At 47.0% G+C, this 23,658-nt stretch overlaps 1 protein-coding gene across 5 annotated transcripts in view; it reads right to left on the reverse strand.

Annotated features, from left to right (window-relative positions):
- CACNA1H (calcium voltage-gated channel subunit alpha1 H) overlaps positions 1-23,658 on the reverse strand; it is a 229,638-nt gene that overhangs the window by 83,635 nt on the left and 122,345 nt on the right. For all 5 annotated transcript variants that reach the window (XM_080556039.1, XM_080556040.1, XM_080556041.1 and 2 more), the window contains 4 exons: positions 18,928-19,243; positions 6,698-6,790; positions 4,036-4,822; positions 106-518 (listed from right to left, as the gene is read on the reverse strand). In XM_080556039.1, the coding sequence (XP_080412165.1) occupies positions 106-518; positions 4,036-4,822; positions 6,698-6,790; positions 18,928-19,243 (1,609 nt within the window). The remainder of the gene's footprint in view (positions 1-105; positions 519-4,035; positions 4,823-6,697; positions 6,791-18,927; positions 19,244-23,658) is intronic.

The raw sequence follows: 23,658 nt of genomic DNA on the forward strand, positions 1-23,658 counted from the left end.
CAGCCCGTGCCACCATGCAAACAGGGAGCACCTCAGGCACTACGGGGAGCTACCAAATGGCGAGCGCCTGACACCACAAACCCTCGAGGCCATCCCTGCACTCACCTGCTCGTGGTACTCGATGCCCATGCTCAGCGTGTTGATGAGAATGGCGATCATAATCCCCCGGTTGAAGTACTTGCTTTCCACGATCCTCTTCAGCTTGCTGCCGAACGCCTTCCACAGGCGGGTGACCTTGTTCCTCTCCTTGGGCTTCTTCTTCTTCCTCCTCCTCCTGCTGCGCTGCTGCTGGAGCTGGTCCCTGTGGTCGCCGTGCCGCAGGTCCTGGGTGAACTCGTAGACGCCGTTGCTGTCGGAGTCGCAGCTGTCGGACTCGCTGAAGGCGAACTCGGGGTCCTCCAGGAGGCTGGCGCAGAAGGGGCAGTCCTGCAGCTCGCAGGTCAGCGTTCCCCCCGGCGGGCTGGGCAGCGGGCAGGCCGCGCTCAGCCCCGACAGCCGGCTGGACGTCCGCCGCAGACCTGCAAGGGGAGACGTGCACCATGAGGCCTGCACACCCATGACCTCCCCTCGACATGGCGGACAACCCTCTGTGTCCCTGCACCGCACACCTGCGGCCTCCCCTCGACATGGCGGACCGCCCTCTGTGTCCCCACACAGGTGGCGCTGGGCTCCTGACACATCCTGAGTTACACCTAATACAGCCTTCTAGCACTCTACCTAACCAAGCAATTCTCACTTTGCCTCATTTTTCCCTTCCGTTCCACTCTGCCCAAGCCCTGCCAGCCACCCTCTAGCCCCCTCCATGGTCGTGGGGCTGAGGGACCTCTCTCCGCGCAACGTGGGGGCCATTTTGTGCTCTGCTGCTCAGGGAGGACTGACTGGCACATCTCTCACTTCCAATTATTTTTGGTTATATCTGACCAGGCTAACATTATTAGTGGTGATCTGAGCACTATCAAGCTGTTACACTTGATTTAGGTAGAGCTTCCATTTAGATAGTAATGAGGAGAGAGGAGAAGAAATGGACCAAAGGCGGCTACAGACCACGGATCACAGCTCGGAGACTCACATAGTCCCTTTAGTCTCCTTCATCCCTCCTTCAGCCTTTAATAAAGCTCAGGTGTACTCTTTGCTTTAGGCACATGATTGAGTGTGCAAGGTGTTTTAAAATCAAACAAACACATTACCACATGGTTTGTGGTGTGAGGAGAAACGCTGGCTGCCTTCACAGAGCCAGGGCACACAGAAAACGTGGCCAAGCGTAATGAGGATGAGTCAGGTGGAAACGGAACCAGATTTTGTTTCCTCATATTCAGGAACCAAATTCCTGATTTCTTCATATTTTGGAACCAGATATTACTGGCAGGAAAAAAAAAAAAAACAACAACAAAACAAAACAAAAAAACAACAGGAATGCAATAAATACTGCTTGCACATGATCATTCCAACAAAACGCCACTGAACCATCAATGAACATTTTCCTTGATGGAAAATAAGGTGTAGGTGACACTTTTCCCCTGGGACCTGCCCCTGCCTGGAGGTTGGATGGAGATACAGATACATTTTGGGGAGACCAGGCACAATGGCAGCGGATGCTCCTGGCTCTGCGCCCAGGAGCTTGGAGCTCACCCAGCAGTAACGCTGCTGATTTCAGCCACTCCTGGCTGACACTCGAGGACAACTTTAAAGAGAAGGCAGCAGCAAACAAATAAAGCACCTTGTTAGATTGAAAGCTGGGTTCTGACAGGAGACAAAATATATTTTACTTGCCTGAATGTCACTCAGATATCACTGGCTTTCAAAACAGTCTCACAGGAGAGAACTGTCCTCCTTCTGGTCTTTACATCAAAGACACCAGGAAAAATATTTGCCCCTTACTCAACCTGCAAGCAGCAGTGGTCAGCGCTGCACATCAGCATGGTGTTTCTGATTAGGACCGGTCTGATGAGGAAACACCGGAGCATGGACGCAGTAGTGCAGATGGCAGAGGCAGTGGGCTTGCCAGATGTCCTGAATGCTATCAAAGTGTTAAAAATTATATGAAAAACACTGGCGCCGCAGATGTCTTCAAAATACCAGAGTCTCCTTGGCTGCCTGCTAAAATAACCTCACAGCATTGCAGGGCACGAGAACGTGGAGGAACAGGCTGTACTTTGTGCTGTTCAATTCCACAACAAAAGAAGGGAAGAGAATACTCTCTCCCACAATTGCATCTTTCCCAGCGGACACCAACCTTGCTTCCAGCTGGGCCTGAGAGTGCCCTGGCTGCTAATGCCTGCTTAATGCTCTCAATCATCACTTGTGTGCTCCCCTTGCACAAATCTTGCAGTGAACAGACTCTGCTTGTTGACGGGTAAGAGTGGAGAGAGAATTAAGCGAAACGGCCCTTTGTTTGCCCAAAGGGGCACAGGAGGGCTGGGGGGAGCTTGTGAGCCCACCTCACCTTCCCTGTCTGTCACAGGGTGGAAGGGAAGGGCTGGGCATGGACACATTATGAGACAGGATCTCCAGATGGACTGGGCCAACTTGCTTCCTGTCCTAGCCTCTGTGCTCCTCGGGGTGCCACATAAAGCTGCTGCACATAAAGCAAAGAGCTGCTGTGCCCACCCACTTCCTCTAGATAAAACCACATTGCTGAGAGAGACAAAAACAATTTCAAGAGATTTGTTTAAAACATTTTGTTATCCTCTGGGCTGAAATGCCTCTGTGAAAAGAGGATACTATAATTGCATTATTAACAGCAACTCCATCTAACCTCAAGCTTCTGAAGAACCACCAGAGGCCACGTGAAAATCTCCAAAGTCACTGGAGTGGCCCTGGGGTGTTGCAGGTGTGATTAAGATCTGGGGCTTCCTTTGCTGGGATGAGTCCCAACAGCAGATCCCCCTGTGAGCACGGAGAACCAAACCTCTGACTTGAGCACTGCCTTCCAAGCAACAGCTCTTCTGCTCGTCCTCGGTTTCCCAGTTCCAGACTTCTGTGGAGCCTGGGCTTTTATCTCAAGGTAAATACACAGGCTCATAATAACCTTCATTAACTTGCATAGTTAAAGATGTACCAGTGATTCATATAAAGCCCTTGCTTAACAACGGAAGAACATTGCAACTAACCTTGCCCCTCCTGCCCTCCTGCTAAGCTTCCAAAAATACAGAAATGTCTGCCGAAGGCAATTTCTCTATAAACAATCCACTTTACCCTTTTGTATGGTCACTTTAAAAAAAATATTAACAAAGACAAGCCACCCAACCTCTTTGGCAAGCAACCTTTACTGTGACCTCCCTCAAGCTAGGCTTGGTATTTTTTCAGCACATGCATCACTAGGATAAATATTTGTGTCCATGCACACACAGATAAACAGTTTTGGAAAACACAGGCATTGATAAAAACAGATGATGAGTTTGGCTTAAAGAGATTAAAAAAAAAAAAGAAGCTTGATCTTTTTGACTTTTTACTGTTTGAGGGCTTAAAACTATTTTTTAGGTGTTAGCTCCAGCCATGAGGACTGGAAAAAATTTGCAAAATAGAAACCTAAGCATTGCATGTAATCACTACACCAGCAGTGGATGATTTATATGAGAACGGAGATAAAACTGCAGTAACTAGCAATGCTGATGTGGCTGCAGTCTGTACAGATAAGGATGGGACAGAGATACAAGAGTCCCTCACATGTTTTTCATTCACTCAGACTGAAGTGAGCTCCAAATCTGCAGTAACACTCAGTTCTACATTTCTTCTGCACATGGTGAAAGAGGAGAGGGGAAGCCTCTAATGGGAAAGGGGCCTTCAGCAGTGGCCTAAAGTCACTCATCCTGCAACTTGCTTTCGCCAATGACTGCAAATACAAGGCTAGAAGGAGCAAAGCTCTCAGTCCCTCAACTTGTCCTACTTCTGGCTTCTGTACTTAGCTCAAACAGCATTCACAAAACAGCTGCCATCGCCAGCACCCCCCTTGGCTATCATTAACCCCTTAACTCTTGAGCTATTTGCCCTTAGCCCAGTTCTCCCAAGCAAAAAAACCTGCTCATTTGTCCTTACCATGCTCTCCTACCAGTTGCTGCAGCTTCCCATAAGAATCTGTGCCCAAATTTACAGGGCTGTTAACCACCGCCACAGGTGAGTTGCCATTCTTCTTTCCTTTGGGAACTGGCACTGAACTGCCTTTGCTCGTTGGAGAGGGCAGGATGGTAGGGTAGTTGCTGCCATGGTTGGAGAGTCCAGCAGTCAGTTTAATGCTTGCAGGGGCATTGGAAGACTTACAGTTCACCTGTGGTCCTTCAACGTGACAGTCTGCGTGGTAAATGCTGTGCACAGACTCTGAATCTGGAGGAGGTGCAGGGCTCTGCAAGTTGGGTGATGAGGAAGGAAGCATCAGTTTGCCTCCAGGCTTCATGACCTTGAGTTCCAAGTCACAAATCTCAGGGTTGGAGCGCGGCCCCCGAGGGCTCCCGTTGCTGATGTGGTAGTGGTGGTGATGGTGGTGGTGGTGGTGGTGGATGAGGTGGTGGATGGAGGTGATGCGCTTTTTGCCTCGGCGGTTCTGCCCATTCGTGGTGCTGTTTGGGTTCACTTTTTTCCTGCGCTTGCTCTGCCAGTTATTGTACAGGCGTATTGTCCGCCGTTTCACCTTCCTGAAGATGTGGCAGATGTACTTGAGCAGCTCCTCGTAGCAGCTACCTGGCTCCGAGAAGCTGGCGATTGTGCTGTCATTGGAGAGATAACGGGCCCGCTGCTCCTGCATCAGCTGGTTCTCCCGCTGCTTTGTTTCAGAAAACTGTGTTGCTATCACAACCAGGCACAAGTTAATCATGAAGAAGGAACCAACCTGGAGAAAACAAAACAAAAGGAGTTAGCAGGGACTCTACAGAGCAACACATGCACTTCACCGCCACATGCTGTCCGGACTTGAAGCATTGTTCTTAGAAATCCCGAGATTTCCAAACGTGCCAAATCTCAGGGTCTGCTCACCAAATGTTATGTCGACATGAGCCTGAGCTGCTAAATTTGCTCCTAAACCATGTTAAATTTTTCTGGCAATGGCAAAGAAAGCTGTTAACAATAGCCTTCACCACTTTCCTCCCCTCAGCGGTGATGACATTTGCCACTAACGCAGGGTGCATGAAACACAACGTGATCAGTCACCACAGCAAAACAGATTACTAGGAAACACCCGGCCAACCCACAGGGAAAGATGGCCTGCAGTCCTGCTTGTGCTGTACTGAAACTGCCTCCTCCCCCAGCACTTCACACCCTGGCACAGGCACCCTCATTTTGAGGAGGACAGTCAGCATCCCTGCGTTGGTACCTTTGTACTCTTGTACCTTTCCGGCACAGGGAAGTACATCTCCAGGAGATTCAGTGCTCCCGCAGAGGCCTGATTTACTGCCTGGTTGAGCTGACATACTCTTGGGTGATATCAGGTTTTCAAAATGAAGTCCCAAGGACAAGAATGGAAGTGACCTAAGACTACATCCTTCCCTCAGCTGCTGAGTCCACAAACTGGCTTTTCATCACTGGAGTTCATAAATCAGCCAAAGGAAAATGTCAGATATTCCCATCAGAGGATCTCTGCCCTTAGGCGTGAAAGGGACTGACGTCAAGAAAGTGCCACTGCCTACATGGCCAAACCTCTGCGCTGGGCTCAGTAGGAGACGTATGGATTTAATCTGGGCCATTGTCTGGAGAATCCTCGGGGGAAGCTGGTGGGAGATGGTTTGCAGTGTTATTCTCCAATCTGTAATATCAGCCTGGAGAGGGCTTGAGAAGCAGTAAGGGTGCCATTCCCAGCTCCAAGTGACTTGGGGATTAGTCACCTGCCTTTTCTGCAGGGATCTGCATGCAGACAAGAGCTCAAAGGAGTGGAATGTAAATCTCCACCATGCACGGCAAGTTGCTAAAGGCTCAAAAATCACTGATTTCAGAATGCTATCCATTACTGGGAAACTCTCACACTGCCCCGATCCACACAGTGGTGGGAGCTGTGGTGGTTCGACTTTCCAAGGCCTTCAAAACCACAGAGATGGACAGAACTATATATAAAGAATACCTGGCCGCAACAGCACTTTGAAGTGCCTCTGTCCCATGTCCTACCTGACATCTACACAGAACTTTGCTCTCCTCCTGACTTAAGTGTTTCTTTTCCACAGATGTAGACCCCTGGGGAAGGTTGTGCCCTTTTTTAAAAAAACAAGAACCCTGCTAACCTGGGATGACAGCTTCTGAGGGAAACCTCCAGTGAGTAATACTTTGTTTCTAGGAACAACAGCACTGTTAAGACCTCAGAAAGGTGTACTGCTATTATTACCATTATTTAAAAGGCTCACGGGAAATTCAGCAACGGGTTGAGTGCCCTTCATTGAAATAAGCTGTATCTCCGCTTTTTGTTCTGATCAGCAGTTGCTTGGCAAGGCACGAGAGTTAGGACACACCAAGGTGACAAGACCAAGACTGGGGGACTAAGAGGGAGGGAAGACCATATGGCTTGACAAGCTGTGACTATGCATCACGTGTGACACTAAAAAGTGCAGAGCCTGTTGTAGCCAATAACCTGTCCCTACAGCACTAATCACAACCTGCATGATTACCCTTTATGGTAGGAGGAAGGTCTCGTTCTGAATCCCAGTTGGCTCTGTGAAAAGCCCAGGAAACATCTTTACCCCACAAGGACAAGGAACGGGAGCATTTCACAGTTCATACTTACTATTATAAGTAATATAAAATATATAAAATTGTAAAAAGAATGTGCATCCATCACATAATACATGATGTCAACCCATCCTTCCAGGGTTATAACCTACAGAGAGACAGAGAAAGAAAGCGTGAGAACAAGAGTCAACCAAAAAGTTAGTCAACATCAGTCTTCTGGTACTCATCACTGCACAGCATCTCTCAGCATCCATCCGGACCCGCTGCACTTTTTTTCCTAGCTGGCTTAGGATAGCAGCACTGTGTGACCAAAGGACTGGCCTGAGGCTTCCACAGAAATCTGGCACAATTAAAATGATAAAACAATACAATAAAACATTCGAAACACTGGTTTTGAGCCAATGCAAAGAACTTCTAAGGAAGGGTTATAAACAAAGCAGAGGCCTTCCTGCGCAGAGGTCTGGGCTTTTACCTTAGGCTCCTGGTTTTGTAATGCTACCTGCAAAATTCCTAAGTTTTTAATCCAATTTTGTCTCTGTAAAAACTGATTTCTTTGTGATACTTACTCGCTCACCATTGCAACTACATCACCAACATCATAGCAGGAAAACATCTGAATGGAAGACAGTTACTTTAATTAAATGGAGATCTGATTTCATACTTGTTTTCTCGGTCTTCCTTCTACTAAAAAAGAAGCTGAGGATTTAATTAACACCACACAGGCTGTGTGCAGAGCAAAGCAAATGATGCTATGTAATTTACACTTTTTATTTAGATAAAACATACCAAACGTCTAGTGCCATCTTGCTGCTGGTGCTAGAGCTGAAACTCCAGCACAACTTCAACAAAATCAAAGCTCCTTTCTGAACGTACTTGCACTGATGCATCCTGTTTGCTATGCCTGATGCCAGCCTTAGTGGTCCTAGCACAAAACCCAGAATTGCCTGCTGCCTTCAATTTCTGTGGCATCATTCCCAAGTTTAACCATGCCTGCAGTGATGGAACTGAGTTACTGAGCCTGCCTGAGACTGTCAGAGCTCACGAGTGCTGGAAGAGAGACACTCCTTACTCCTAATTCCTCTCACCCTAAAGTCAATTGTGGCAATAACTTACCAGCAAGTTTTCAAACCCATTTCCCACGTTGAAGCACACTTAACACCCACCACTCAGCAGGGTGAGAGGGAGCCATCACCAGTGCTCGCACCACCTCTGCAGCAAGCCAGCACATACAGGCCCACGCTAAAACCAATAAATGTGATTTGCCACGGAGCAGGTAAAAATTCTCTCTGCAGCTGTTATCATCTGTCTGCATCGCTAAAGACTTTGAGCAATCAGGTCTGATGACGTGCTGACTGCATTTACACGAACTGCACCCACCTCTCCTGGTCCTCATTACGTGCATTAGGTATCTTTTCATATCACATCCTCGCTGCTGGTTAGGGATGTACAGGTGTCAGAGAGCAATGCTGTGCTTCCAGTGGCGTGGATTGAACAAAAACGAAGAGAATGCTTTTGGTCAGTGTGACCCCCAGAGATCGATCTCTGGTGGAAAGCATTCAGCAACAGACACGTTCTGTGCTGTTATTCCCCCTCAAGTCTGAGAACGGGTTAAGCTGTCTGGGCAGACACTGGCAGCAATCAGTCTGTTCAGTGGTGTGAAATGGACAGGCAATCAAACTCAAACTGCCCTTTTCTGCCTTTAGTTTAACAAAGCTGAAACATTTATAGAGAGCACAGCTCTTCTCAGCCCCCTTCCTTGCTTGCATGAGCAGCCGATCCTCCCTCCGTGCGGTGCTTTGCAGGTTCACCAGGAAAACGGAGGGATCATACAGGGGGGCACAAGGCTAAACCAAATCACTGCCTAAGAAACTGTCTCCTTCGGGCTGTTCAAAGTCCCCTCCTTCCATCCCCCTTCCCGTCCGTTTAGACGGGTGTCTCAGAGTCAGGCCACCCCAGCTGCCACGGCAGGTGCTCCATCCGTTTACACTCAGGGACGAAAAATGAGCCCAGGGACACCGAGCGTATCAGCTACACCTCCTCGCCAAATAAATGTATGAAACCGATTAAACACAGAGGCCTCTCTACAAAAGGAGTTACCTGATGTCTGCTGTTGGGCTTCTGCAGGCACTGCCAGCCCCCCACCTGGGAAGCAGCTGCTGAGACAAGAGCGAGGGCCAACCAAACATTTAGAGAGGTATTTTTCTTGCATGCTAGACAGCATTTTCAGCAAGAATTAATCAACACACCACATTTCTCCTCTGGAGGGCTGAAGATGCTCATCCAGCTCACAGAATATTTAAGATGTAATTAGAATTTTCATTATTTACTACTCACTTGTAAAGCAAAGGGACGCAGGAGGAATAAACAGACCGCTGGGCTTTTGTTCTCCTGTTTGACATCTTTGTGGGTTCATTCTTGGACTCATCACCCAGTATAAATGCAGCACTACCTAGGGGAGGATTCCCGAGCTGCCAAGGATTAGAGAGTACTAGCAATCCCGTAAGAGAGCGTGCTCACAGACATCTGTCTTCTTTTTTTAATCAAATAGCTCTGGAGAAATGCAGGACAACACACATGCATGGCCACCTGTCTGGACTGAAACAGTCTCTATGACTTTTATAGCCTGATTCTTGCCATGCTGAGGACTTCTTTCAGGCTGTCCTTTAAAGTGCTCCAAATGACTTTACGTGTGCATTTTTATCTACTCCAAGATCCCATTGCATATCCCCAGGAAGGCCTTGGTGTAAATGGGAACCAGACCATTTGAATTTGCCAACAGCTGGTCTATCCACCATGAGCTAAATTCTTTAACTATTTTTGGAACCAAGTCAGAGGCATCTGCACTGGTGCAAGGTTCCCTGCTGCAGTACAGCATCTGATCCTACACATTTATTCTCAGAGCAGAGGAACTCAAAGGGAAAGCTAACAACTCCTTCTATTCTCCCATGAGCACTGATACATTTTTTCAGTACTACATGGACTACTGTTCCTCCCTTGAGGCATCCTGGATGCAATATCACCTACTTCGCTAAGCAGAAATGACTTCTTCCACTCTGCAGTTTCCAATCTGATTAATCCACTTGACTGCAGCGCCAGCATTTGGCCCTCCAAGCTCTTCACAGATGTCTTCCAAGGACCTGGAGCACCTTTCTTGTGCTTTCCAATCTCGGCAATCCATTCTCAGTAATTAAATTCTGTTCAAACCATGATTGTTCACAGACAGACGTATTAAACAGCCCCTCCAAATGTACCAGTTCAAAGCTTCCAACCAACGCAACATACAATTATTTATCAACAGAGATAAGATGGCAAGAAATACGTTTTCTAATTCTGCCCTGATAAAAAAGATGCTCAAGATATGTGGCCCACTAAAATCATCAGCTGCAGGGAAGTAGCTGAAAGATTCAATTAAGATGATTGGTAGCATGCCCTGGAGGGTGCTGCCAACTGCATTCACATGCTGCAGACCCAGAGGGAGAGGAGACATTGCCCCCTTAGCATGGCAAAAGGATTTTTGCCTTCAGAGGACTGAGGTTCTGGTCAGGGAACAGAGACGTCACCTATCTGTGGGAGCTCCTATGTGATGTTCAGTGCAATTCTTGCCTGTTCATTCAGCCCTGTACATCTTACACAGCATGGGCAGGGATACGGGAAATTGTTTTTCTCCCATCAATACCTTAGAGGCAAAATTCAGTGTCCTGAGTCTTGCACCTGATTCGCTCTCCCATCAGAGCAAGGATTTAATGGAAAGCTCACTGAGGTGAATGGAAATACAGATTTTGACTTCATCGACCTTTGGCTCAGACACCATTCACGCAGTCTCTTGTCCAGCATCCCCTGATCACCACGTTCAGGTGAGCAGGATGAGAGCGGACAGTCAGGTTTCTTAAGTCTCCTGTTTTGTGATTCTGCTTCTCTTGGTTTGCTCATGCCACAATAATCTCATCAGCTCTAACAACGATGCTCATCTGATTTATGGTAGCGTAACTGGGGACAGAATCAGGTCTTCCAGTCAAGCTAATCAGAATCAATCTAAAACTCCAGAGTGAAAATCACAAGGGAGATGTAGATTAAAGACACTGGCAATTAACTCAGACCTCCTCATTGTTCCCAGGGAGACAGAAGGTTTACATTGTTTTTTTCTGGGGTCACTTGAAAGGTCTCTGCAGAACAATTTCTTTTATTATGTCAAGAAGTTTTCACCATAAAAATCCTTGTCCTTGCACTCTGCCAAAATTTTTGCAAGTTCTTGGCTATAATCCATTCCAGAGCAGGTTATTTTTTGCTTTAATGTCAGTTAAGAAAAAGGAAAAAATAAAAAGAATCATCCAGGGAAGAAAAAACAAACCCAAACACCACAACACCCAAACAACTTTACTTAATAAAGTCAAACACTGAATTCTTTTCTGTGTATTAGAAAGCACTAACGGTTGGTGCCAGATGGATCGCTGCAGACAAATCAACCTTGAGGTGCCACTCCTGCGATTAACTGAACGAACTTCGCGTGTAGAGACAACCTCCTCAGGTATGAGAACCAAAATTAGTGGCTTACACCTTGACCAGAACCCCTAAAATGCATAGCTCTGGCAAAAAAAAAAAAATCCTTAGCTGTTGATTTCAGAATTGCAGGTGCTTGTTCAGCTCAGCGCCTGGCTGAAGCAGGAGGTGATACATAGAGAAACCCAAGTGTTTCCAAACCATTTGAAGTGTTCATTTTAATTGACATATATAATTTGCACTCAGTCTCTTTTGGCCTAACCCGGGTCCTTTGGGGACAAGATGGGCATTATCTGCATCAAAATCAATTACGTTAAACTGAACAGCAACAGAGTACTGCCATGATCATCATTATTTTAACCTTTTATCTTATTTCCCTGGCTGTGCTGCACAATTTTTCTTTTTCTTTTTCATATACTTCATCAAGACAAGATACAATGATATAAATTGTGAAAGGTATTAATTACTATGATGTTCTCAGTGAATTTTACAAGCCCTTCAGTATTCATTTCAGAAAGCCTCTTATCTACGTATTTTGCCCTCTCAGGAACACTGACTTGGCTAGCAAGCACTGACCAGTGCAAAATGAAATATTCCTTTTCTGCATGCAGTGTGCTTGGCAGCTAATCAAATCACTAACTATTTTTGAAGTCAATTTCATAATTTTAATTATTTTCTCATGACACATGTTGTTAAGTAACTCCACAGTCAGAAAAACAGGTTTTATTTGTATTCTGAGTAAGGTCCTTTGAAGAGATTCTCCTTTCACTTTGAGGGCCTGCTCTCTTTGCAAAGCAGTTTTAGACATTTTGTGATATGTTGGGAGTCTTGCAAAGCATGCCCCTGCTCTGAAAAGCAGCCCTGGAAACCAGAAGATAAAAGGAAATGGTGCAACTTTGCATTTGTCTTGGATTAGAGACAACCTCTCAAGTTTGCCCCATGCAAGTCTGAGCCCTGGTTAGCACTACCAATTCACGGTAGATCCTGAAAAGCAGAGTACAGCCAGTGTGCAATAAAGTTGGACAGGTCGCTGATGCTGTTACCGGTGGCCCTGAGCATCACAAAACTGAATTCAAGAGCTTAAAATGGCATCAGTACTCAACAACAACTTCTACAAAAGCAAGGTTAGCCACTGTCTCCCCATTTTGCACTAAATAAAGCAAGATCCTCATCTGATAGCAAAAACATCACTGATTTCAGATGACTGCTGCTTATAACAAATCACATCTCAGTCCATATTCATGAGGTTTGATTTACGGTGATAATTATCCTGTCTTCATTGTTTGTGTAAAGTATCTTATGCACAGGGAATGTATTTAACTGTTTAACTTCAGCAATAATGAGTCCATTATCACAGAGAGACATCAATCAGTTTTATAGCAGAGCAAAGCTGAAGGATGAAGCATCTGCAACGAGAAGGGAACCTAAGCCAGGCTGGGAGCCCTGTTACAGCTGGGTGTATGATACAGAGGCAAACGACAGCGCTCCTCCAAACACTGCTGTCAGGATCAGTGGCGGTTTGGGGTCCTGGCCCCAACGCAAACAACAAGGGTTTTTGTTACTGCTATCATTTTACCTTGTTTCAAATTGTATTAGAAACTATTAGGGACAAAGGGTGCACAGCTTCAAGTGGAATTAGCCCTCTGCAAGACAGTGACATGAACACATTCCAGGCTTCCGAGTGCCTCAGCTTTACTCTTTTTAAAATTTACTTTTTAATTGCTAATCCAAAGGGGTGCTCATTCTGCAGGATGGATTTGCCAGCTCACAGTCTGCAGACAGTAGTGTGGGGACTTTGGGATAAGGGAGCTGAACCCTGGACTTTGTATACGGGTCCCCCCTCACACTGCAGCGTGCGACAGCAACAACTGATGATGGAGCAGCTTTGGGGCAATCAAACCAAATCAAGATTTCCCTGTAGGAATTGTTGATGCCCTCTCAGAAGACCTGTAGCTTTTTTTTTAAATCACCTAACTCGACTCCAGATTAAATGATGCCTTGCTGCAGGCACCCCTCTTTCTACCCTGAATACAAAAGCGTGATTCCTAAGGTAGGATGAAACCACTCCAAAGCTGCAGAGTTTGTAGCAGGTTTCTGTGCAATCCTGGGTCCCTCCAATACCTCCCACAGGTTACCAAGCCCAGTCCTGGAATCAGGACGTCCCCTCTGACTTGTGCTATATGGGACAATTCCTTCTGGCCTTCAAAATTAGAGAGTTTTTTTCAAAAGCATCTAATCTTCTTGGAAGCACACTCTGAGATGCTTTAAAGGGGCTTTTAAAGGGGCTGGATATTTTTAGATTGGGTATTCAGCATGACAGCTCTTCAAATGCAGCAAGTGATGTTTAGTTGGCTGGCCAAATTTAAAAAAAAAAAAGCAACACCAACAAAATTCAAACCCTATCATTTAGAATGAAATATTTTCAGAGATCTAAATCAAACCCAATTCAAGTCTAGTGACAAAGCATCATCTTGAAGCAGTGGAAATGAAAAGCTTAGAACTCTTCTCCCTTTTTCCCTCCAGCCAAAACTTCTTGCCAAATTCAGCACAGATAAGCATTGTTGACACACATCTCCAGTTTAAAGAATGAACCGTTTGACCTAGAAAAGTCCCTTTTTAGCCAAAAAAATTATCTCGTCAACGAACTCTGAAAACAAGGGCACCCAAAGTGACAGCTGCTTCTGAAAAGCACGGTCCACAAAACTACGTGTTGCACGCACAGATACAACTGCAGTTGGAAGCCTCGGGCTTTTTCTTCTTCCTTCTGTTTCAGTGTGCCTTTTTGACTGTTCCCCATCATAATTAAAACTGCTGAAAGCAGAAGAACAGAGGTTGCAGCAGACAGGCAAGGAAGCAATATCAGTGGCATCTCAGGCACAACAGACTATTGAGAGCTTCGTGTAACCGTTCCTGAGCTGTCATTTTGTAAGGAAATTGGTTGATGTATTCCAACATGTAACCCAGCATCAAAACGAGAGAAACAGGCTCAAAAAAAAACAAAACAGTCCTAATTAACACTTTTAAGCAAAAACCCAGCTAACAGGAATATGTGCAAGTGGGAACCAAGAGGAATTACCCTGTCGGTAAGTGCCTGGGTGGAGGTTTGTGCTTACTGTAAGGGAAAGCAGCGTTAAAGCTTTGAGTCTCGTCTCATTGAACGAGATCTTTTCTTAATTGAGTGACATTAGAATGGATGAGGAACTCCAGCCTCATTCTTGCATTTGGCTGTAGCAGAAGTGCATTGAAATGCCTGTCATTTTTCCTTTCATTTGAATGGAAGATGTGGTTCCCATTATAGATCTGGCTGAACAACTTCCAGGCAAGGGAAAAATCCTCAGGGAAGGCTTTCAATCACGATGAACAGAGGCTGAAACAACATGAAGTGGGCAATGGCTGTGGAACAGATCGGGGCACTGAACGATGGCTTACAGAGAAATGGGACAAATGAACCTTTCCCCCTTCCAAACCTGAAATTCATCCCAGGGTGTGAACCTCCTGGGCTGACACATCCGCAGGCACTGCGAGCAAGGGCACGCATCTTGGCGGAAGCAGAATCAGCAACACGGAGACCAAGCAAGCTCACCAGCATGCAGCGCAGGGTCAAAATGCCTAAATCCTTGATTAGATGCAGAGAGCTCACGCAAGGTCCCAGGAGCTTTTTTGACATGCTGGAGCACAGGAAAGGGAACCTCACGTCCAAACAAAAGGGCCACTCCAGCAGGTGGCCTGCAGCATTTGGCTGTCACTGCCAGCTGTCCTACCTGCTCAGGCAGCCTGCTGCTAGCCGAGGAGTAAAGTATCTGAAGGACAAATGAAGGGGGAAACGGGTGGCATCAATTCCCATTTCCCATCCCAAACTTGTTTTCTTCCTGAGCAAGTCACCGCACCTTCATGGCTGTGACATGTTCCTAGCTTCTGTGAAACCAGGTGCAATGAAAAGTTCTCCATCTAAGCACACAATCAAGGTAACAGCTCAAACTCCCGTTGCAGCTGACAATTCCTATAATGCTGCTATATTTCCAGACATCTTTGGGAAGGTGATTCAGCTTTTCCTTTCCTGGGCATTCTCATCATGCTGTGTGCCTGCTGGGCTGTCTTCAGCTCTCATGAACACAACCAGTTTTGTTTTTTTTTTTTTTCCTTCCCTCTGACAGCAGCAAGGGGGCTGCTGAATGCAAACCAGTCTCCTCTGAGAATTCCCTCGCTAGGGCCTTCTGATGATGGGCCAGAGATGTGTTACGTGTTTGACTTGATTAACTTGTTAACGGAGATGTCTTCTTACAGCAAAACCTTGTAGAAGCAATATGCACTCAGAATAACAAAGCCAGAAGCAGAGTTATGAATCCGAGAGCTGCATCCAGGTACTAATTTCAGGATAGACTTTCATTGGAAGCCCCTTAGAAAACGCAGCTCTTCATATGCTGCATTTGAGAAATAGAAGGCCACGGAAAGGGTAAATCAGCCATCACCAGCATTGTCTTAGCCCCTCCTAACTGTCAGACAAACCTGTCTTGTGTTGGACAGACATTTCCTTAAAGTCCATAAACATCTGCTCTCAAATTTCAGTCCTTCCATCCGCATCCTAAAAGGAGGCCTAGAGGAACAGTTTGTTCCCTTGGTCTCTTCTTGGTTCCACCTAGCTGACAGTTATTGTTCCCTGAGCTTTGCCTAGCTGGTTTCACCAAGAGCCCTGCTGCCCGATGCAAAGACTGCTCTAAGTATTACCCTTCCGCAAGTCAAGCCTGCAATGGTCTAAACAACGGTTCTGTGATGTGCAAAATAGCCTAGGTCACCTTCCTTCCTCCCAAACTGTGCTTCTGAGAAACCACCCAAAGCCCTTGTGTTATAACAGGGTTTCTGCACTCAAGACTGGCCACACCAGGACTGGTGGTTGGGAAAGTGGCAGTGTTTTGGTTGTTCCACCGAAACTGTCAGTAATTCAAATTAAATTGGACTTTGGTTAGGTGGGTAATTCATCATCTGCAGTGTGACAATACCTGTAATTACTGCTCTTATTGTTACGGCTGAAATTTGTGAGCAATAAAGGGATCTTAATATCATGCCAAACCTCACAGTTAATTTAGGTTCTATCTCCTTTCATTTATTCTGTAATAAGCTAATTAGTTCACATAATTTGCTATTGAACATGCCTTTGTAACAAATATATACATGAATTAGCCTATTACACAACAAATGAGGGGAATCAAAACATGAATAATTTTCAGGATTACATAAGAAATTATACTTCCTCTAGCCTCCTATATTGGCATACCATACACAAGGATATTTAGAAGGAGAGGCATTCAGACTTCCCTGTCAGTCTGCTTTTGGGTTTGTTTGTTTGCAGGCTGCACACTGTAAGACTGCCCTTGAAAACTCTTGGGCACAACTTGCACTCACCATACTTGGAAGATTCCTTCCCAATCTCACCTGTGGGGCTCATTTCACCAATCTGCCTTCTGACAGCTCTTAAACCACGCTAGATTTCAAACTCATTTGGGATAAATCATGAGGGATGCTTTATCCAGCTGCGTCCATAACTGCCATTATGCAAAGGGAAGGCTCGCCAGACCTTGAGGTTCAGTGCTCTGTTACAGCCCTTGCAAAGTACCACATATCCATTAGTCCCCAGAAGGGATCAGGACAATTGGATCCGTCTCATCCAGAACACAGCAGAGTGCTTTCTGCCCAGTAATTCAATACCAATTCACAGGGAAGCTCCCAGGCTACTAAAGCCATCAGTTCTACTTTCTGCACCGCTTCCTTTGAGGCCTCATCTAACTGATGACCTGGTGCTACCCAGCTTCAAATATTAAATGTAATGAGAGCACAGCTCAACAGCTTTATTTGTTAAATGTCCTCTGCTTACAGCAATTGTTTTGATTTAGCATCCAACCTCTTGCAGTAATGATTTACTGTTTCCATACCAAAGTTAAGCAGCCACCTTACTCCCAACAGCTGCTTCTTTACCTGCAGTTACACTGCTTTCAGTTTCTATTCTAAAAATCTCAGTAAAGGAATAAAGATGTAAGAAGTCTATTTGTCTGGAAAAGGCTCTTTAGTGTTTGGATGGCCTAAGCAGCGTTATAACCATCTATAAAGGCTCCTGGCATCTGTTAATGTGATCTATGGATACAATATCCAACTTTGCCAGACCCTCTGCTCTTTCCAAAGAAATCAGCTGAAACCTCTGCTGTGGCCAGTGTGTTGTGGGTTAGACTTACACACTTTCAGGCCATGCGTGGTGAAGAAATTAAACACCAACACGAAATGAAAGCTTGCAGCCTGCAAATATGCTCTGGAGGTAAAAGGGAAGCAGAACCCCTGGAGAAGCACCTGTTCGTTTTCAAAGCACTGTCTCAGGCACCCTGCAACACGCCGGCCTCTGCGCTTTCTCTGGAAGGAACATTGCTGCCCTGTGGTGGGAGCCAGACAGGACCTCCTGGGCACATCCATCAAGCTCTGTTGAAGAACTGTGTGAAAAAGGAGAGTGCAGGTGCAGCCAGAGACCTACCCAACATTCTCACTTTCGTTTCCCTCTTTCCTTTGTGCTACTCTCACTATCAGTCAGGTTCCTCTCTTGACATATTAGTTCCACGAGAGAACTAAAGCATTTTTAAAAACGTAACCTAGAAGAGGCTTGGGATCTGTCTGAACCCTTCTGGATTTGATTTTGAGCTTCTCACACCAGTAACAGCGCGATTCCAGGTATGCTACTGCTACAGCATGAGAGAGCAAACAAGATGCTCAGAGCAAACAAATTGCCCCCTTTACAGCTCTCAGATGAAAATTGTTATTACATTCATATTAAAGAAAGAATGAAATTCAGAAAAGAAATGTAGAGCTGTGAATGGGTAATTACTTGTCATTAACAAAACTAAAAGGAGATTGTTTCTCATTTAGGTCTAGATGTCACCTACACTTCAGGAAGACCAAATAGAACAGGGCATCTAGCTGAAAGCACAAACAAGTTTGTATTAAAAACAAAATGGAAATTAGAGACTGAAAACCACACATGGATCATTACAAATACACTAGCTCTAAGAGACCACAGCCTCAGGACTGTGTAGATGAACTATCTAGTGTTCCACAGTGACAAACACTTTGAAAATGCTTTGGATACTAGAGGTTTTCGTTTTTTTTTAATCACCTGTAACCTGTAAAGTCTCCACAGTCTGAGCTAGAAGCACTTTTGTCTCCAGTGAAAAGCTGTAAAGGAGTTGATCAAGAGAGGCTCAAACCCCACGTAAGCAGGCATCTCTTCACAGGTATTCTAGCCAGAACGGTCTGTTTGGGGTATTTATTCCTCCATGTGGCATATCACACTAACCAGTATAAGCCTGTAATTCTTCATTCAAGCCCAAACCATACCATCAAGCTAGTTGCTGCATGTTAGAAGAATAATTCATGCTTCAGGACTTGGACAGTGCTCTCCACTTCCTGTACCACAGCAATAAATAAGTATCCCAGCTCTCAAAATGATTTCCTCCCTGGGATTAACCCAAGTCTGATTTTCAGTGACAGAACTTGCCATACTTTTGTCTGCCTTCAGCAGCATTTCCTCCCTCTTCTAAAACTCTGAAAAATGGCTATTCTTTTATTCTCTCCAAATGCTCTCTTGGAGCATTTGTGCTGGTTACTGTCCGATTCATTTACTTGATGCGTCTTTATTTGCAGTTTTGTGCAGGTGCAAGAAAATTCCTTTCTCCACTGATGCATTGATCAAAATCCTCCCAAGCAAGAGATGACAAAACAAAAAGAAATAGAAAACCTTTACGAGAAACATACCTGAAATATAGCTATCCAGGCATAGCCAATATTATCAAAATTGATAGCTCCATTGTGTGGGTTTACATCCCCTGCCATGCATACGTTGTAATACTGGTTCCAGTTTATGCAGGCATTCCTGCTGCTCAAGTCAGGGTTGTATAAACTTGGGGTGTAGGAGTCCATGCTCAAGGTGCACTCCACCTTGTACTCCTTCCTGTTTGGGATGTTGGAGCACTTCTGCATGCCGTTTTCACGATGGGATGAGCAGATGAACGGATTCTCCTCCGCTTCGTCTGTCCGGTAGTACGGATGCAGGAAGGTGAGGTTGTACGTCCTGGAAGGGGGAAGAAAGAAAGAGGGATGAGAACCAGTGCCACAGCCCTTGTGACATCAACAGCAAAAGGCACTGGTCCCTGTCCCTGCTTTAAGCGTTATTTCTCCTTTGCCCTGCTAAGTGGGCTGAATATGCACATAAAAAGCGGCAGACTGCATTGTGGCCATCTTAGAACTGACGTGCTTTAGGTGGAGAGCAGGCTGAGTGGAAACAAAGAAAGCGATCTGAAGAAATCTGGAACCAAATTGGAAGAGTGTGTGTCTAGAGCTGAGTGTAGCATGGTGACAAAACTGGCCATGCCGCAGTCACAAAGAGATCAAAACATATTAAATAGGAATTTCTGTGTTCAATGTGTAAGAGTTCTGGCCTGGCCTGCTGCATTCACTGGTGGCTTTGCCGCTGCCTTCCACAGAAAGCAATACAGTGAGGGAAAAGGGAAGTGGCATCCCAAGGAGGGAAACCTAGTAACCTGGGAACACTGAGGAACACTTCCACACAAAGCGCTTGGAAAACATCTTTGTTGCATTGCACAGACACCTGAACAGTTTGGACTTACACGCAGCTAACAACAGGATTAGCAACAAGAAATGAAACTTAGTGGGACACCTTCGGGAAAAAACACCTCTTTCCTGGAAGTCTCCACTTGCTTTCCTTTGTTCCCTTCAGAAAATTGGCAAACAATATCACTGGCAATGCCTCTTTCCATGGCCAAAAATAAGACCCTGAGTCAAGACTTGGTAGCAGGAGAACAAGGTCCCTGCAACTGCCCTGCTCTGAAAGCATTTCTCTTCCACCTGAAAATCCCAAAGCCCAGCAAGTTTGTCTCATTTTTGCCCCTTCGTACTGGGGACAGCAAGTCACAGCTGAGACACCAGCCCCAACCTTTGCCTACAACCCTTTCTGCTTACAGCACCCTGTAAGGCTCCGGGGATCTTTCAGTTAACGATCAGCCTGAGTTCTCCAAGCGAGCAAATGAGGCAAGACAGTTGGAAGTTGAAATGAGAGGGTAGAGGAAAACACTGTAAAAGCAGCCCAGATGCTTCCCAAAACTTGAGAGCTAGACCCTCTGATGCTCAGAGCATGCTTCACACAAGTTGAAGGCAAAGCAGCTTTCCAAGAAATTTGCCCCTCGGCACGTCTCTGGGACGAGTGAGCTGAACTTTAACAAGGAGAGAGGCAGCCGCAGGCCATCTCAAATTCCTTCTGTTCTTGCATAAGAAAAGAAGGAGCCCACATTAATGGGAACTGTATGCTTACTGCAGATCTGATTTAATTGGCCTGGATAGAGTTTATGGCTCTGTTAGAGCTCCGATAAGCAAGTACTGTAATTGCAGCGTGGCAGGGATGTGCCTTTTCCCAAGCCGTGCTCTGAGGCAGATCAAGCAAGCAGAGTCCTCGTCCCCTTGCAGCCTTTGATCAGCATCCGTGGGGCCCACCAGCACTTGCTGCTGAAGCGCTGCTCAAAACATGAAGGTGCAAATTCCTAGAGCAGACTATCTGCTGTGCTCAGAGCTGCAGGGACCTAAGATGCTAAACAATCAGCCAGGAGATAAGGGAAAAGGCAACACAAATTAAAGGGCCAAGCAAGATGTGGTGGAAGATAAGCAGGTAATTCCTCAAGACAGGACAGATGCATTTTTATCTGTTTCTGTTCCCAACTCCTGAATAAATTTGGCTCTAAGGATTGCCGAGCTGGTGTTATTCCATATGATTGTTTGAAATTGCTCCCCTAAACCCTTGAGTAACACAGAAATCAATCATCACCTGCCTTTTAGGAGAGGTTAATTGGCGCAGGGCAGAACCAAGGGGAAAATGAACCCTGAACAACTTCCCTAGGGCATTTGGTTCTCCTCCATCCATGAATTACTGGAGATAGGTGTTGAGGATTCATCCAGCTACAGGAATAACCAAGAGGAGCACGCCAGAGGAATTGGGCATTTGCTGGTGACTGAACTTATTCACCAGTTATTCCCCTTCCCTCACGCAACATCCCCATTCCACCCAGACACGACTGTAAAATCTTCCTCCCAGTTTCCAATGCCTTACATTCAAGGGAAGAAACACTTGAAAAACAGTCCTCCAGGACTGCCGAAAAGCCCTCTCCTTCTCCTCCCACAGACTGGCTTCGCTGGGAGGAAATTTCCACATAAAACGAGCTGAAGAAAAGGCTGAGCGCTGCTGTGCTAGCGCCGTGTTTGCCGGAAGATCAGATACTACAAGCAGCAGAGTTTGTCACACAGAGGGGGGCATTGTGGAGGCTTGCAAAGGATTACAAGGCACAGAGGCACAGGGATGCGCCTGGGAGTGCTACAGACTGTGGGCAAAGACAGCTGAGGGACTTGAGAGAAGAAACAGAGGGAGTAGGAGGAGAAACACGAGGAGCAACTTTTCCTGACTCACAAGCAGCACGCAGAGCCCCTGCAGCGCTGTTTTGGCCTCAGTGGGTATACAGAGGGTACAATCAGCTCGGATGCAAAGGGCTCCTGCACCCTCTGATGTGGTGGGGCTGCCACCACCCCTGGGACATCTCCGCTCGCAGCCACAGGGTCTGCCTGACCTGCTGCAGCTGTGCTCACTCAGGAGGGTGCTGAGAGCTCTCCGGGCTTTCGTGCGATGCGATTAGCCCAGGCAGGGCTGCCCCAGCCCCACCAGCCTCAGGAAGGACGTCTTCTTCTGCTACCCCCAGGTTTGACAGGCCACAGGTACGTGTCCATCAGCCTCCTCCTCCCAAGAGGCTAAGCAGCGCGTGCTTGGCACCTCTGAAGCCTTTCCAACGGGACATCAGGTCAGGGCTTTCTGCACCCCGTGGTGGTGAGAGGGGCACAGCCCTGAGCCCAGGCACTATGCCGTGCACTGCCCGATTCAGCAGGGTTACGAGAAGCTTCCCCAGGGCTGATTCCACCACTCTTGAAACCAGGACCCAGTGGGTTGCAGGCAAAGCTACCCTATGAGTCCCTGCCGCAATGGCAGGAGAGATGCCTCATGTGCTACCTCCTCGTCAAAGCACACGGACCTCCAGCTTGGGCAGGTCCCCGCGGTTCTCATCCACTCCTGATGTGATACCTCATGTAAACCCACAGCTTTGGCTCCCGCTGGCGGCTCAACGCCCAGCCCGGTGCTTACAGCAGGGAGAGGGGGGCCTCACGGAGCATAACCTGCAACGCTGAAGCTACGCGTTGAACTCCTAGCCCTGCAACGAACCCACGTGCTCTCAGAACATCTCTTGCTCTTTCTTGCTCCCTCAAAGCAATGCTGGCCAAGGCTTTTTGATCTGGGTGTGCCACTCCAGGTGACACTCTTCCAAACTAGAACTAGAAAACTTGCTCCAGAGCCAGGTGAAGCTGTGGGACACCTCAAAAACTTATTTCCTTCGCTGCCCTGGAAGCAACATCCCAGAGCAACACCAGCAGCAGGCATTTCCTGATCACGGAAGGCTTTTGGCAGCGGGCAGGATGGGAAGGCTCAGCACACCGCAGCTTGTGGGCCAGTGTAATTAGGATTCTACCCAGAGCAAAGCTGGACTTGCAGAGGGAGACGGACCATCTGGAGGGATGATTGGGTAATTAGCAGCTATGGCTGCACAAGCTCCTTTCCCGGGAGCAGTTTCGCGTTCAGATGCAGACACGCGGCGTGTGCCAAGAACGCTGCCCATGGAAGAAGCGCTCAGACAGAAGGGCCGGTGCGTCACCGTGATGCTCTGCTCTGAGCTCACACCCGAGCCCCCTGCGAGCTGCCTCTCCCACCGCAGCACAATAACACGGCACCCAGCGCCACGTGGAGCCGCAGCTGCCTGCCCTCCCAGCTGCAGGACCGATATGCATTGGCCCACATTCATCATCAAGGTTTCAGCCCCCAGAGGTGATCTCCCATCGCCTGATGTGCCCTCCCCAGCTGGGCAGGCTGGATGGGGACACAACGAGCTGCAGAGCAGTGTGCCAGCCAGTTCCGCGGGAGCCCGTGCACCCAGCTTGGTTGGAGGGGGGGACGCAGCCAGGCTGGGGAGCTGCAGGACCAGTCCCCTCCGTGCCATGCCTCTATTCACTACACACTGCAACTTGAAAGGCTTGTGATGAGCCACAGGCAGATTTCAGAGGCTGCTGCCTGTGAGTCACAGTTTAGGAAGCCTTGGGCTGAAAGAGAAAAAACTGCCTGCAGACATGCTGCCTTGGGCTGTGATCTGAAGAGCTGCAGAGAGATCTGGGCACAGACCCTCTGGGGAAACGACACACTTTGGTGGCTGTGGGAAGAAAATAAAGCACAGCTTGATTGCAAAGGGTGGATGAAGCTCGATTTGGTTCTGCTGCTGAGGTTTTATCCTCCCTTCTCTCTGCCTTGCTCATTTCTGCAACTTCCCCCCAAATCGTTCACAAACTAAGAGCCCTGCCCTTGACAAGCCAAAAGCAACTGCACTGGGG

This window comes from Anser brachyrhynchus (genome assembly GCF_964034855.1).
Source record: "Anser brachyrhynchus genome assembly, chromosome: 15".
Classification (NCBI taxonomy): Eukaryota; Metazoa; Chordata; class Aves; order Anseriformes; family Anatidae; genus Anser; species Anser brachyrhynchus.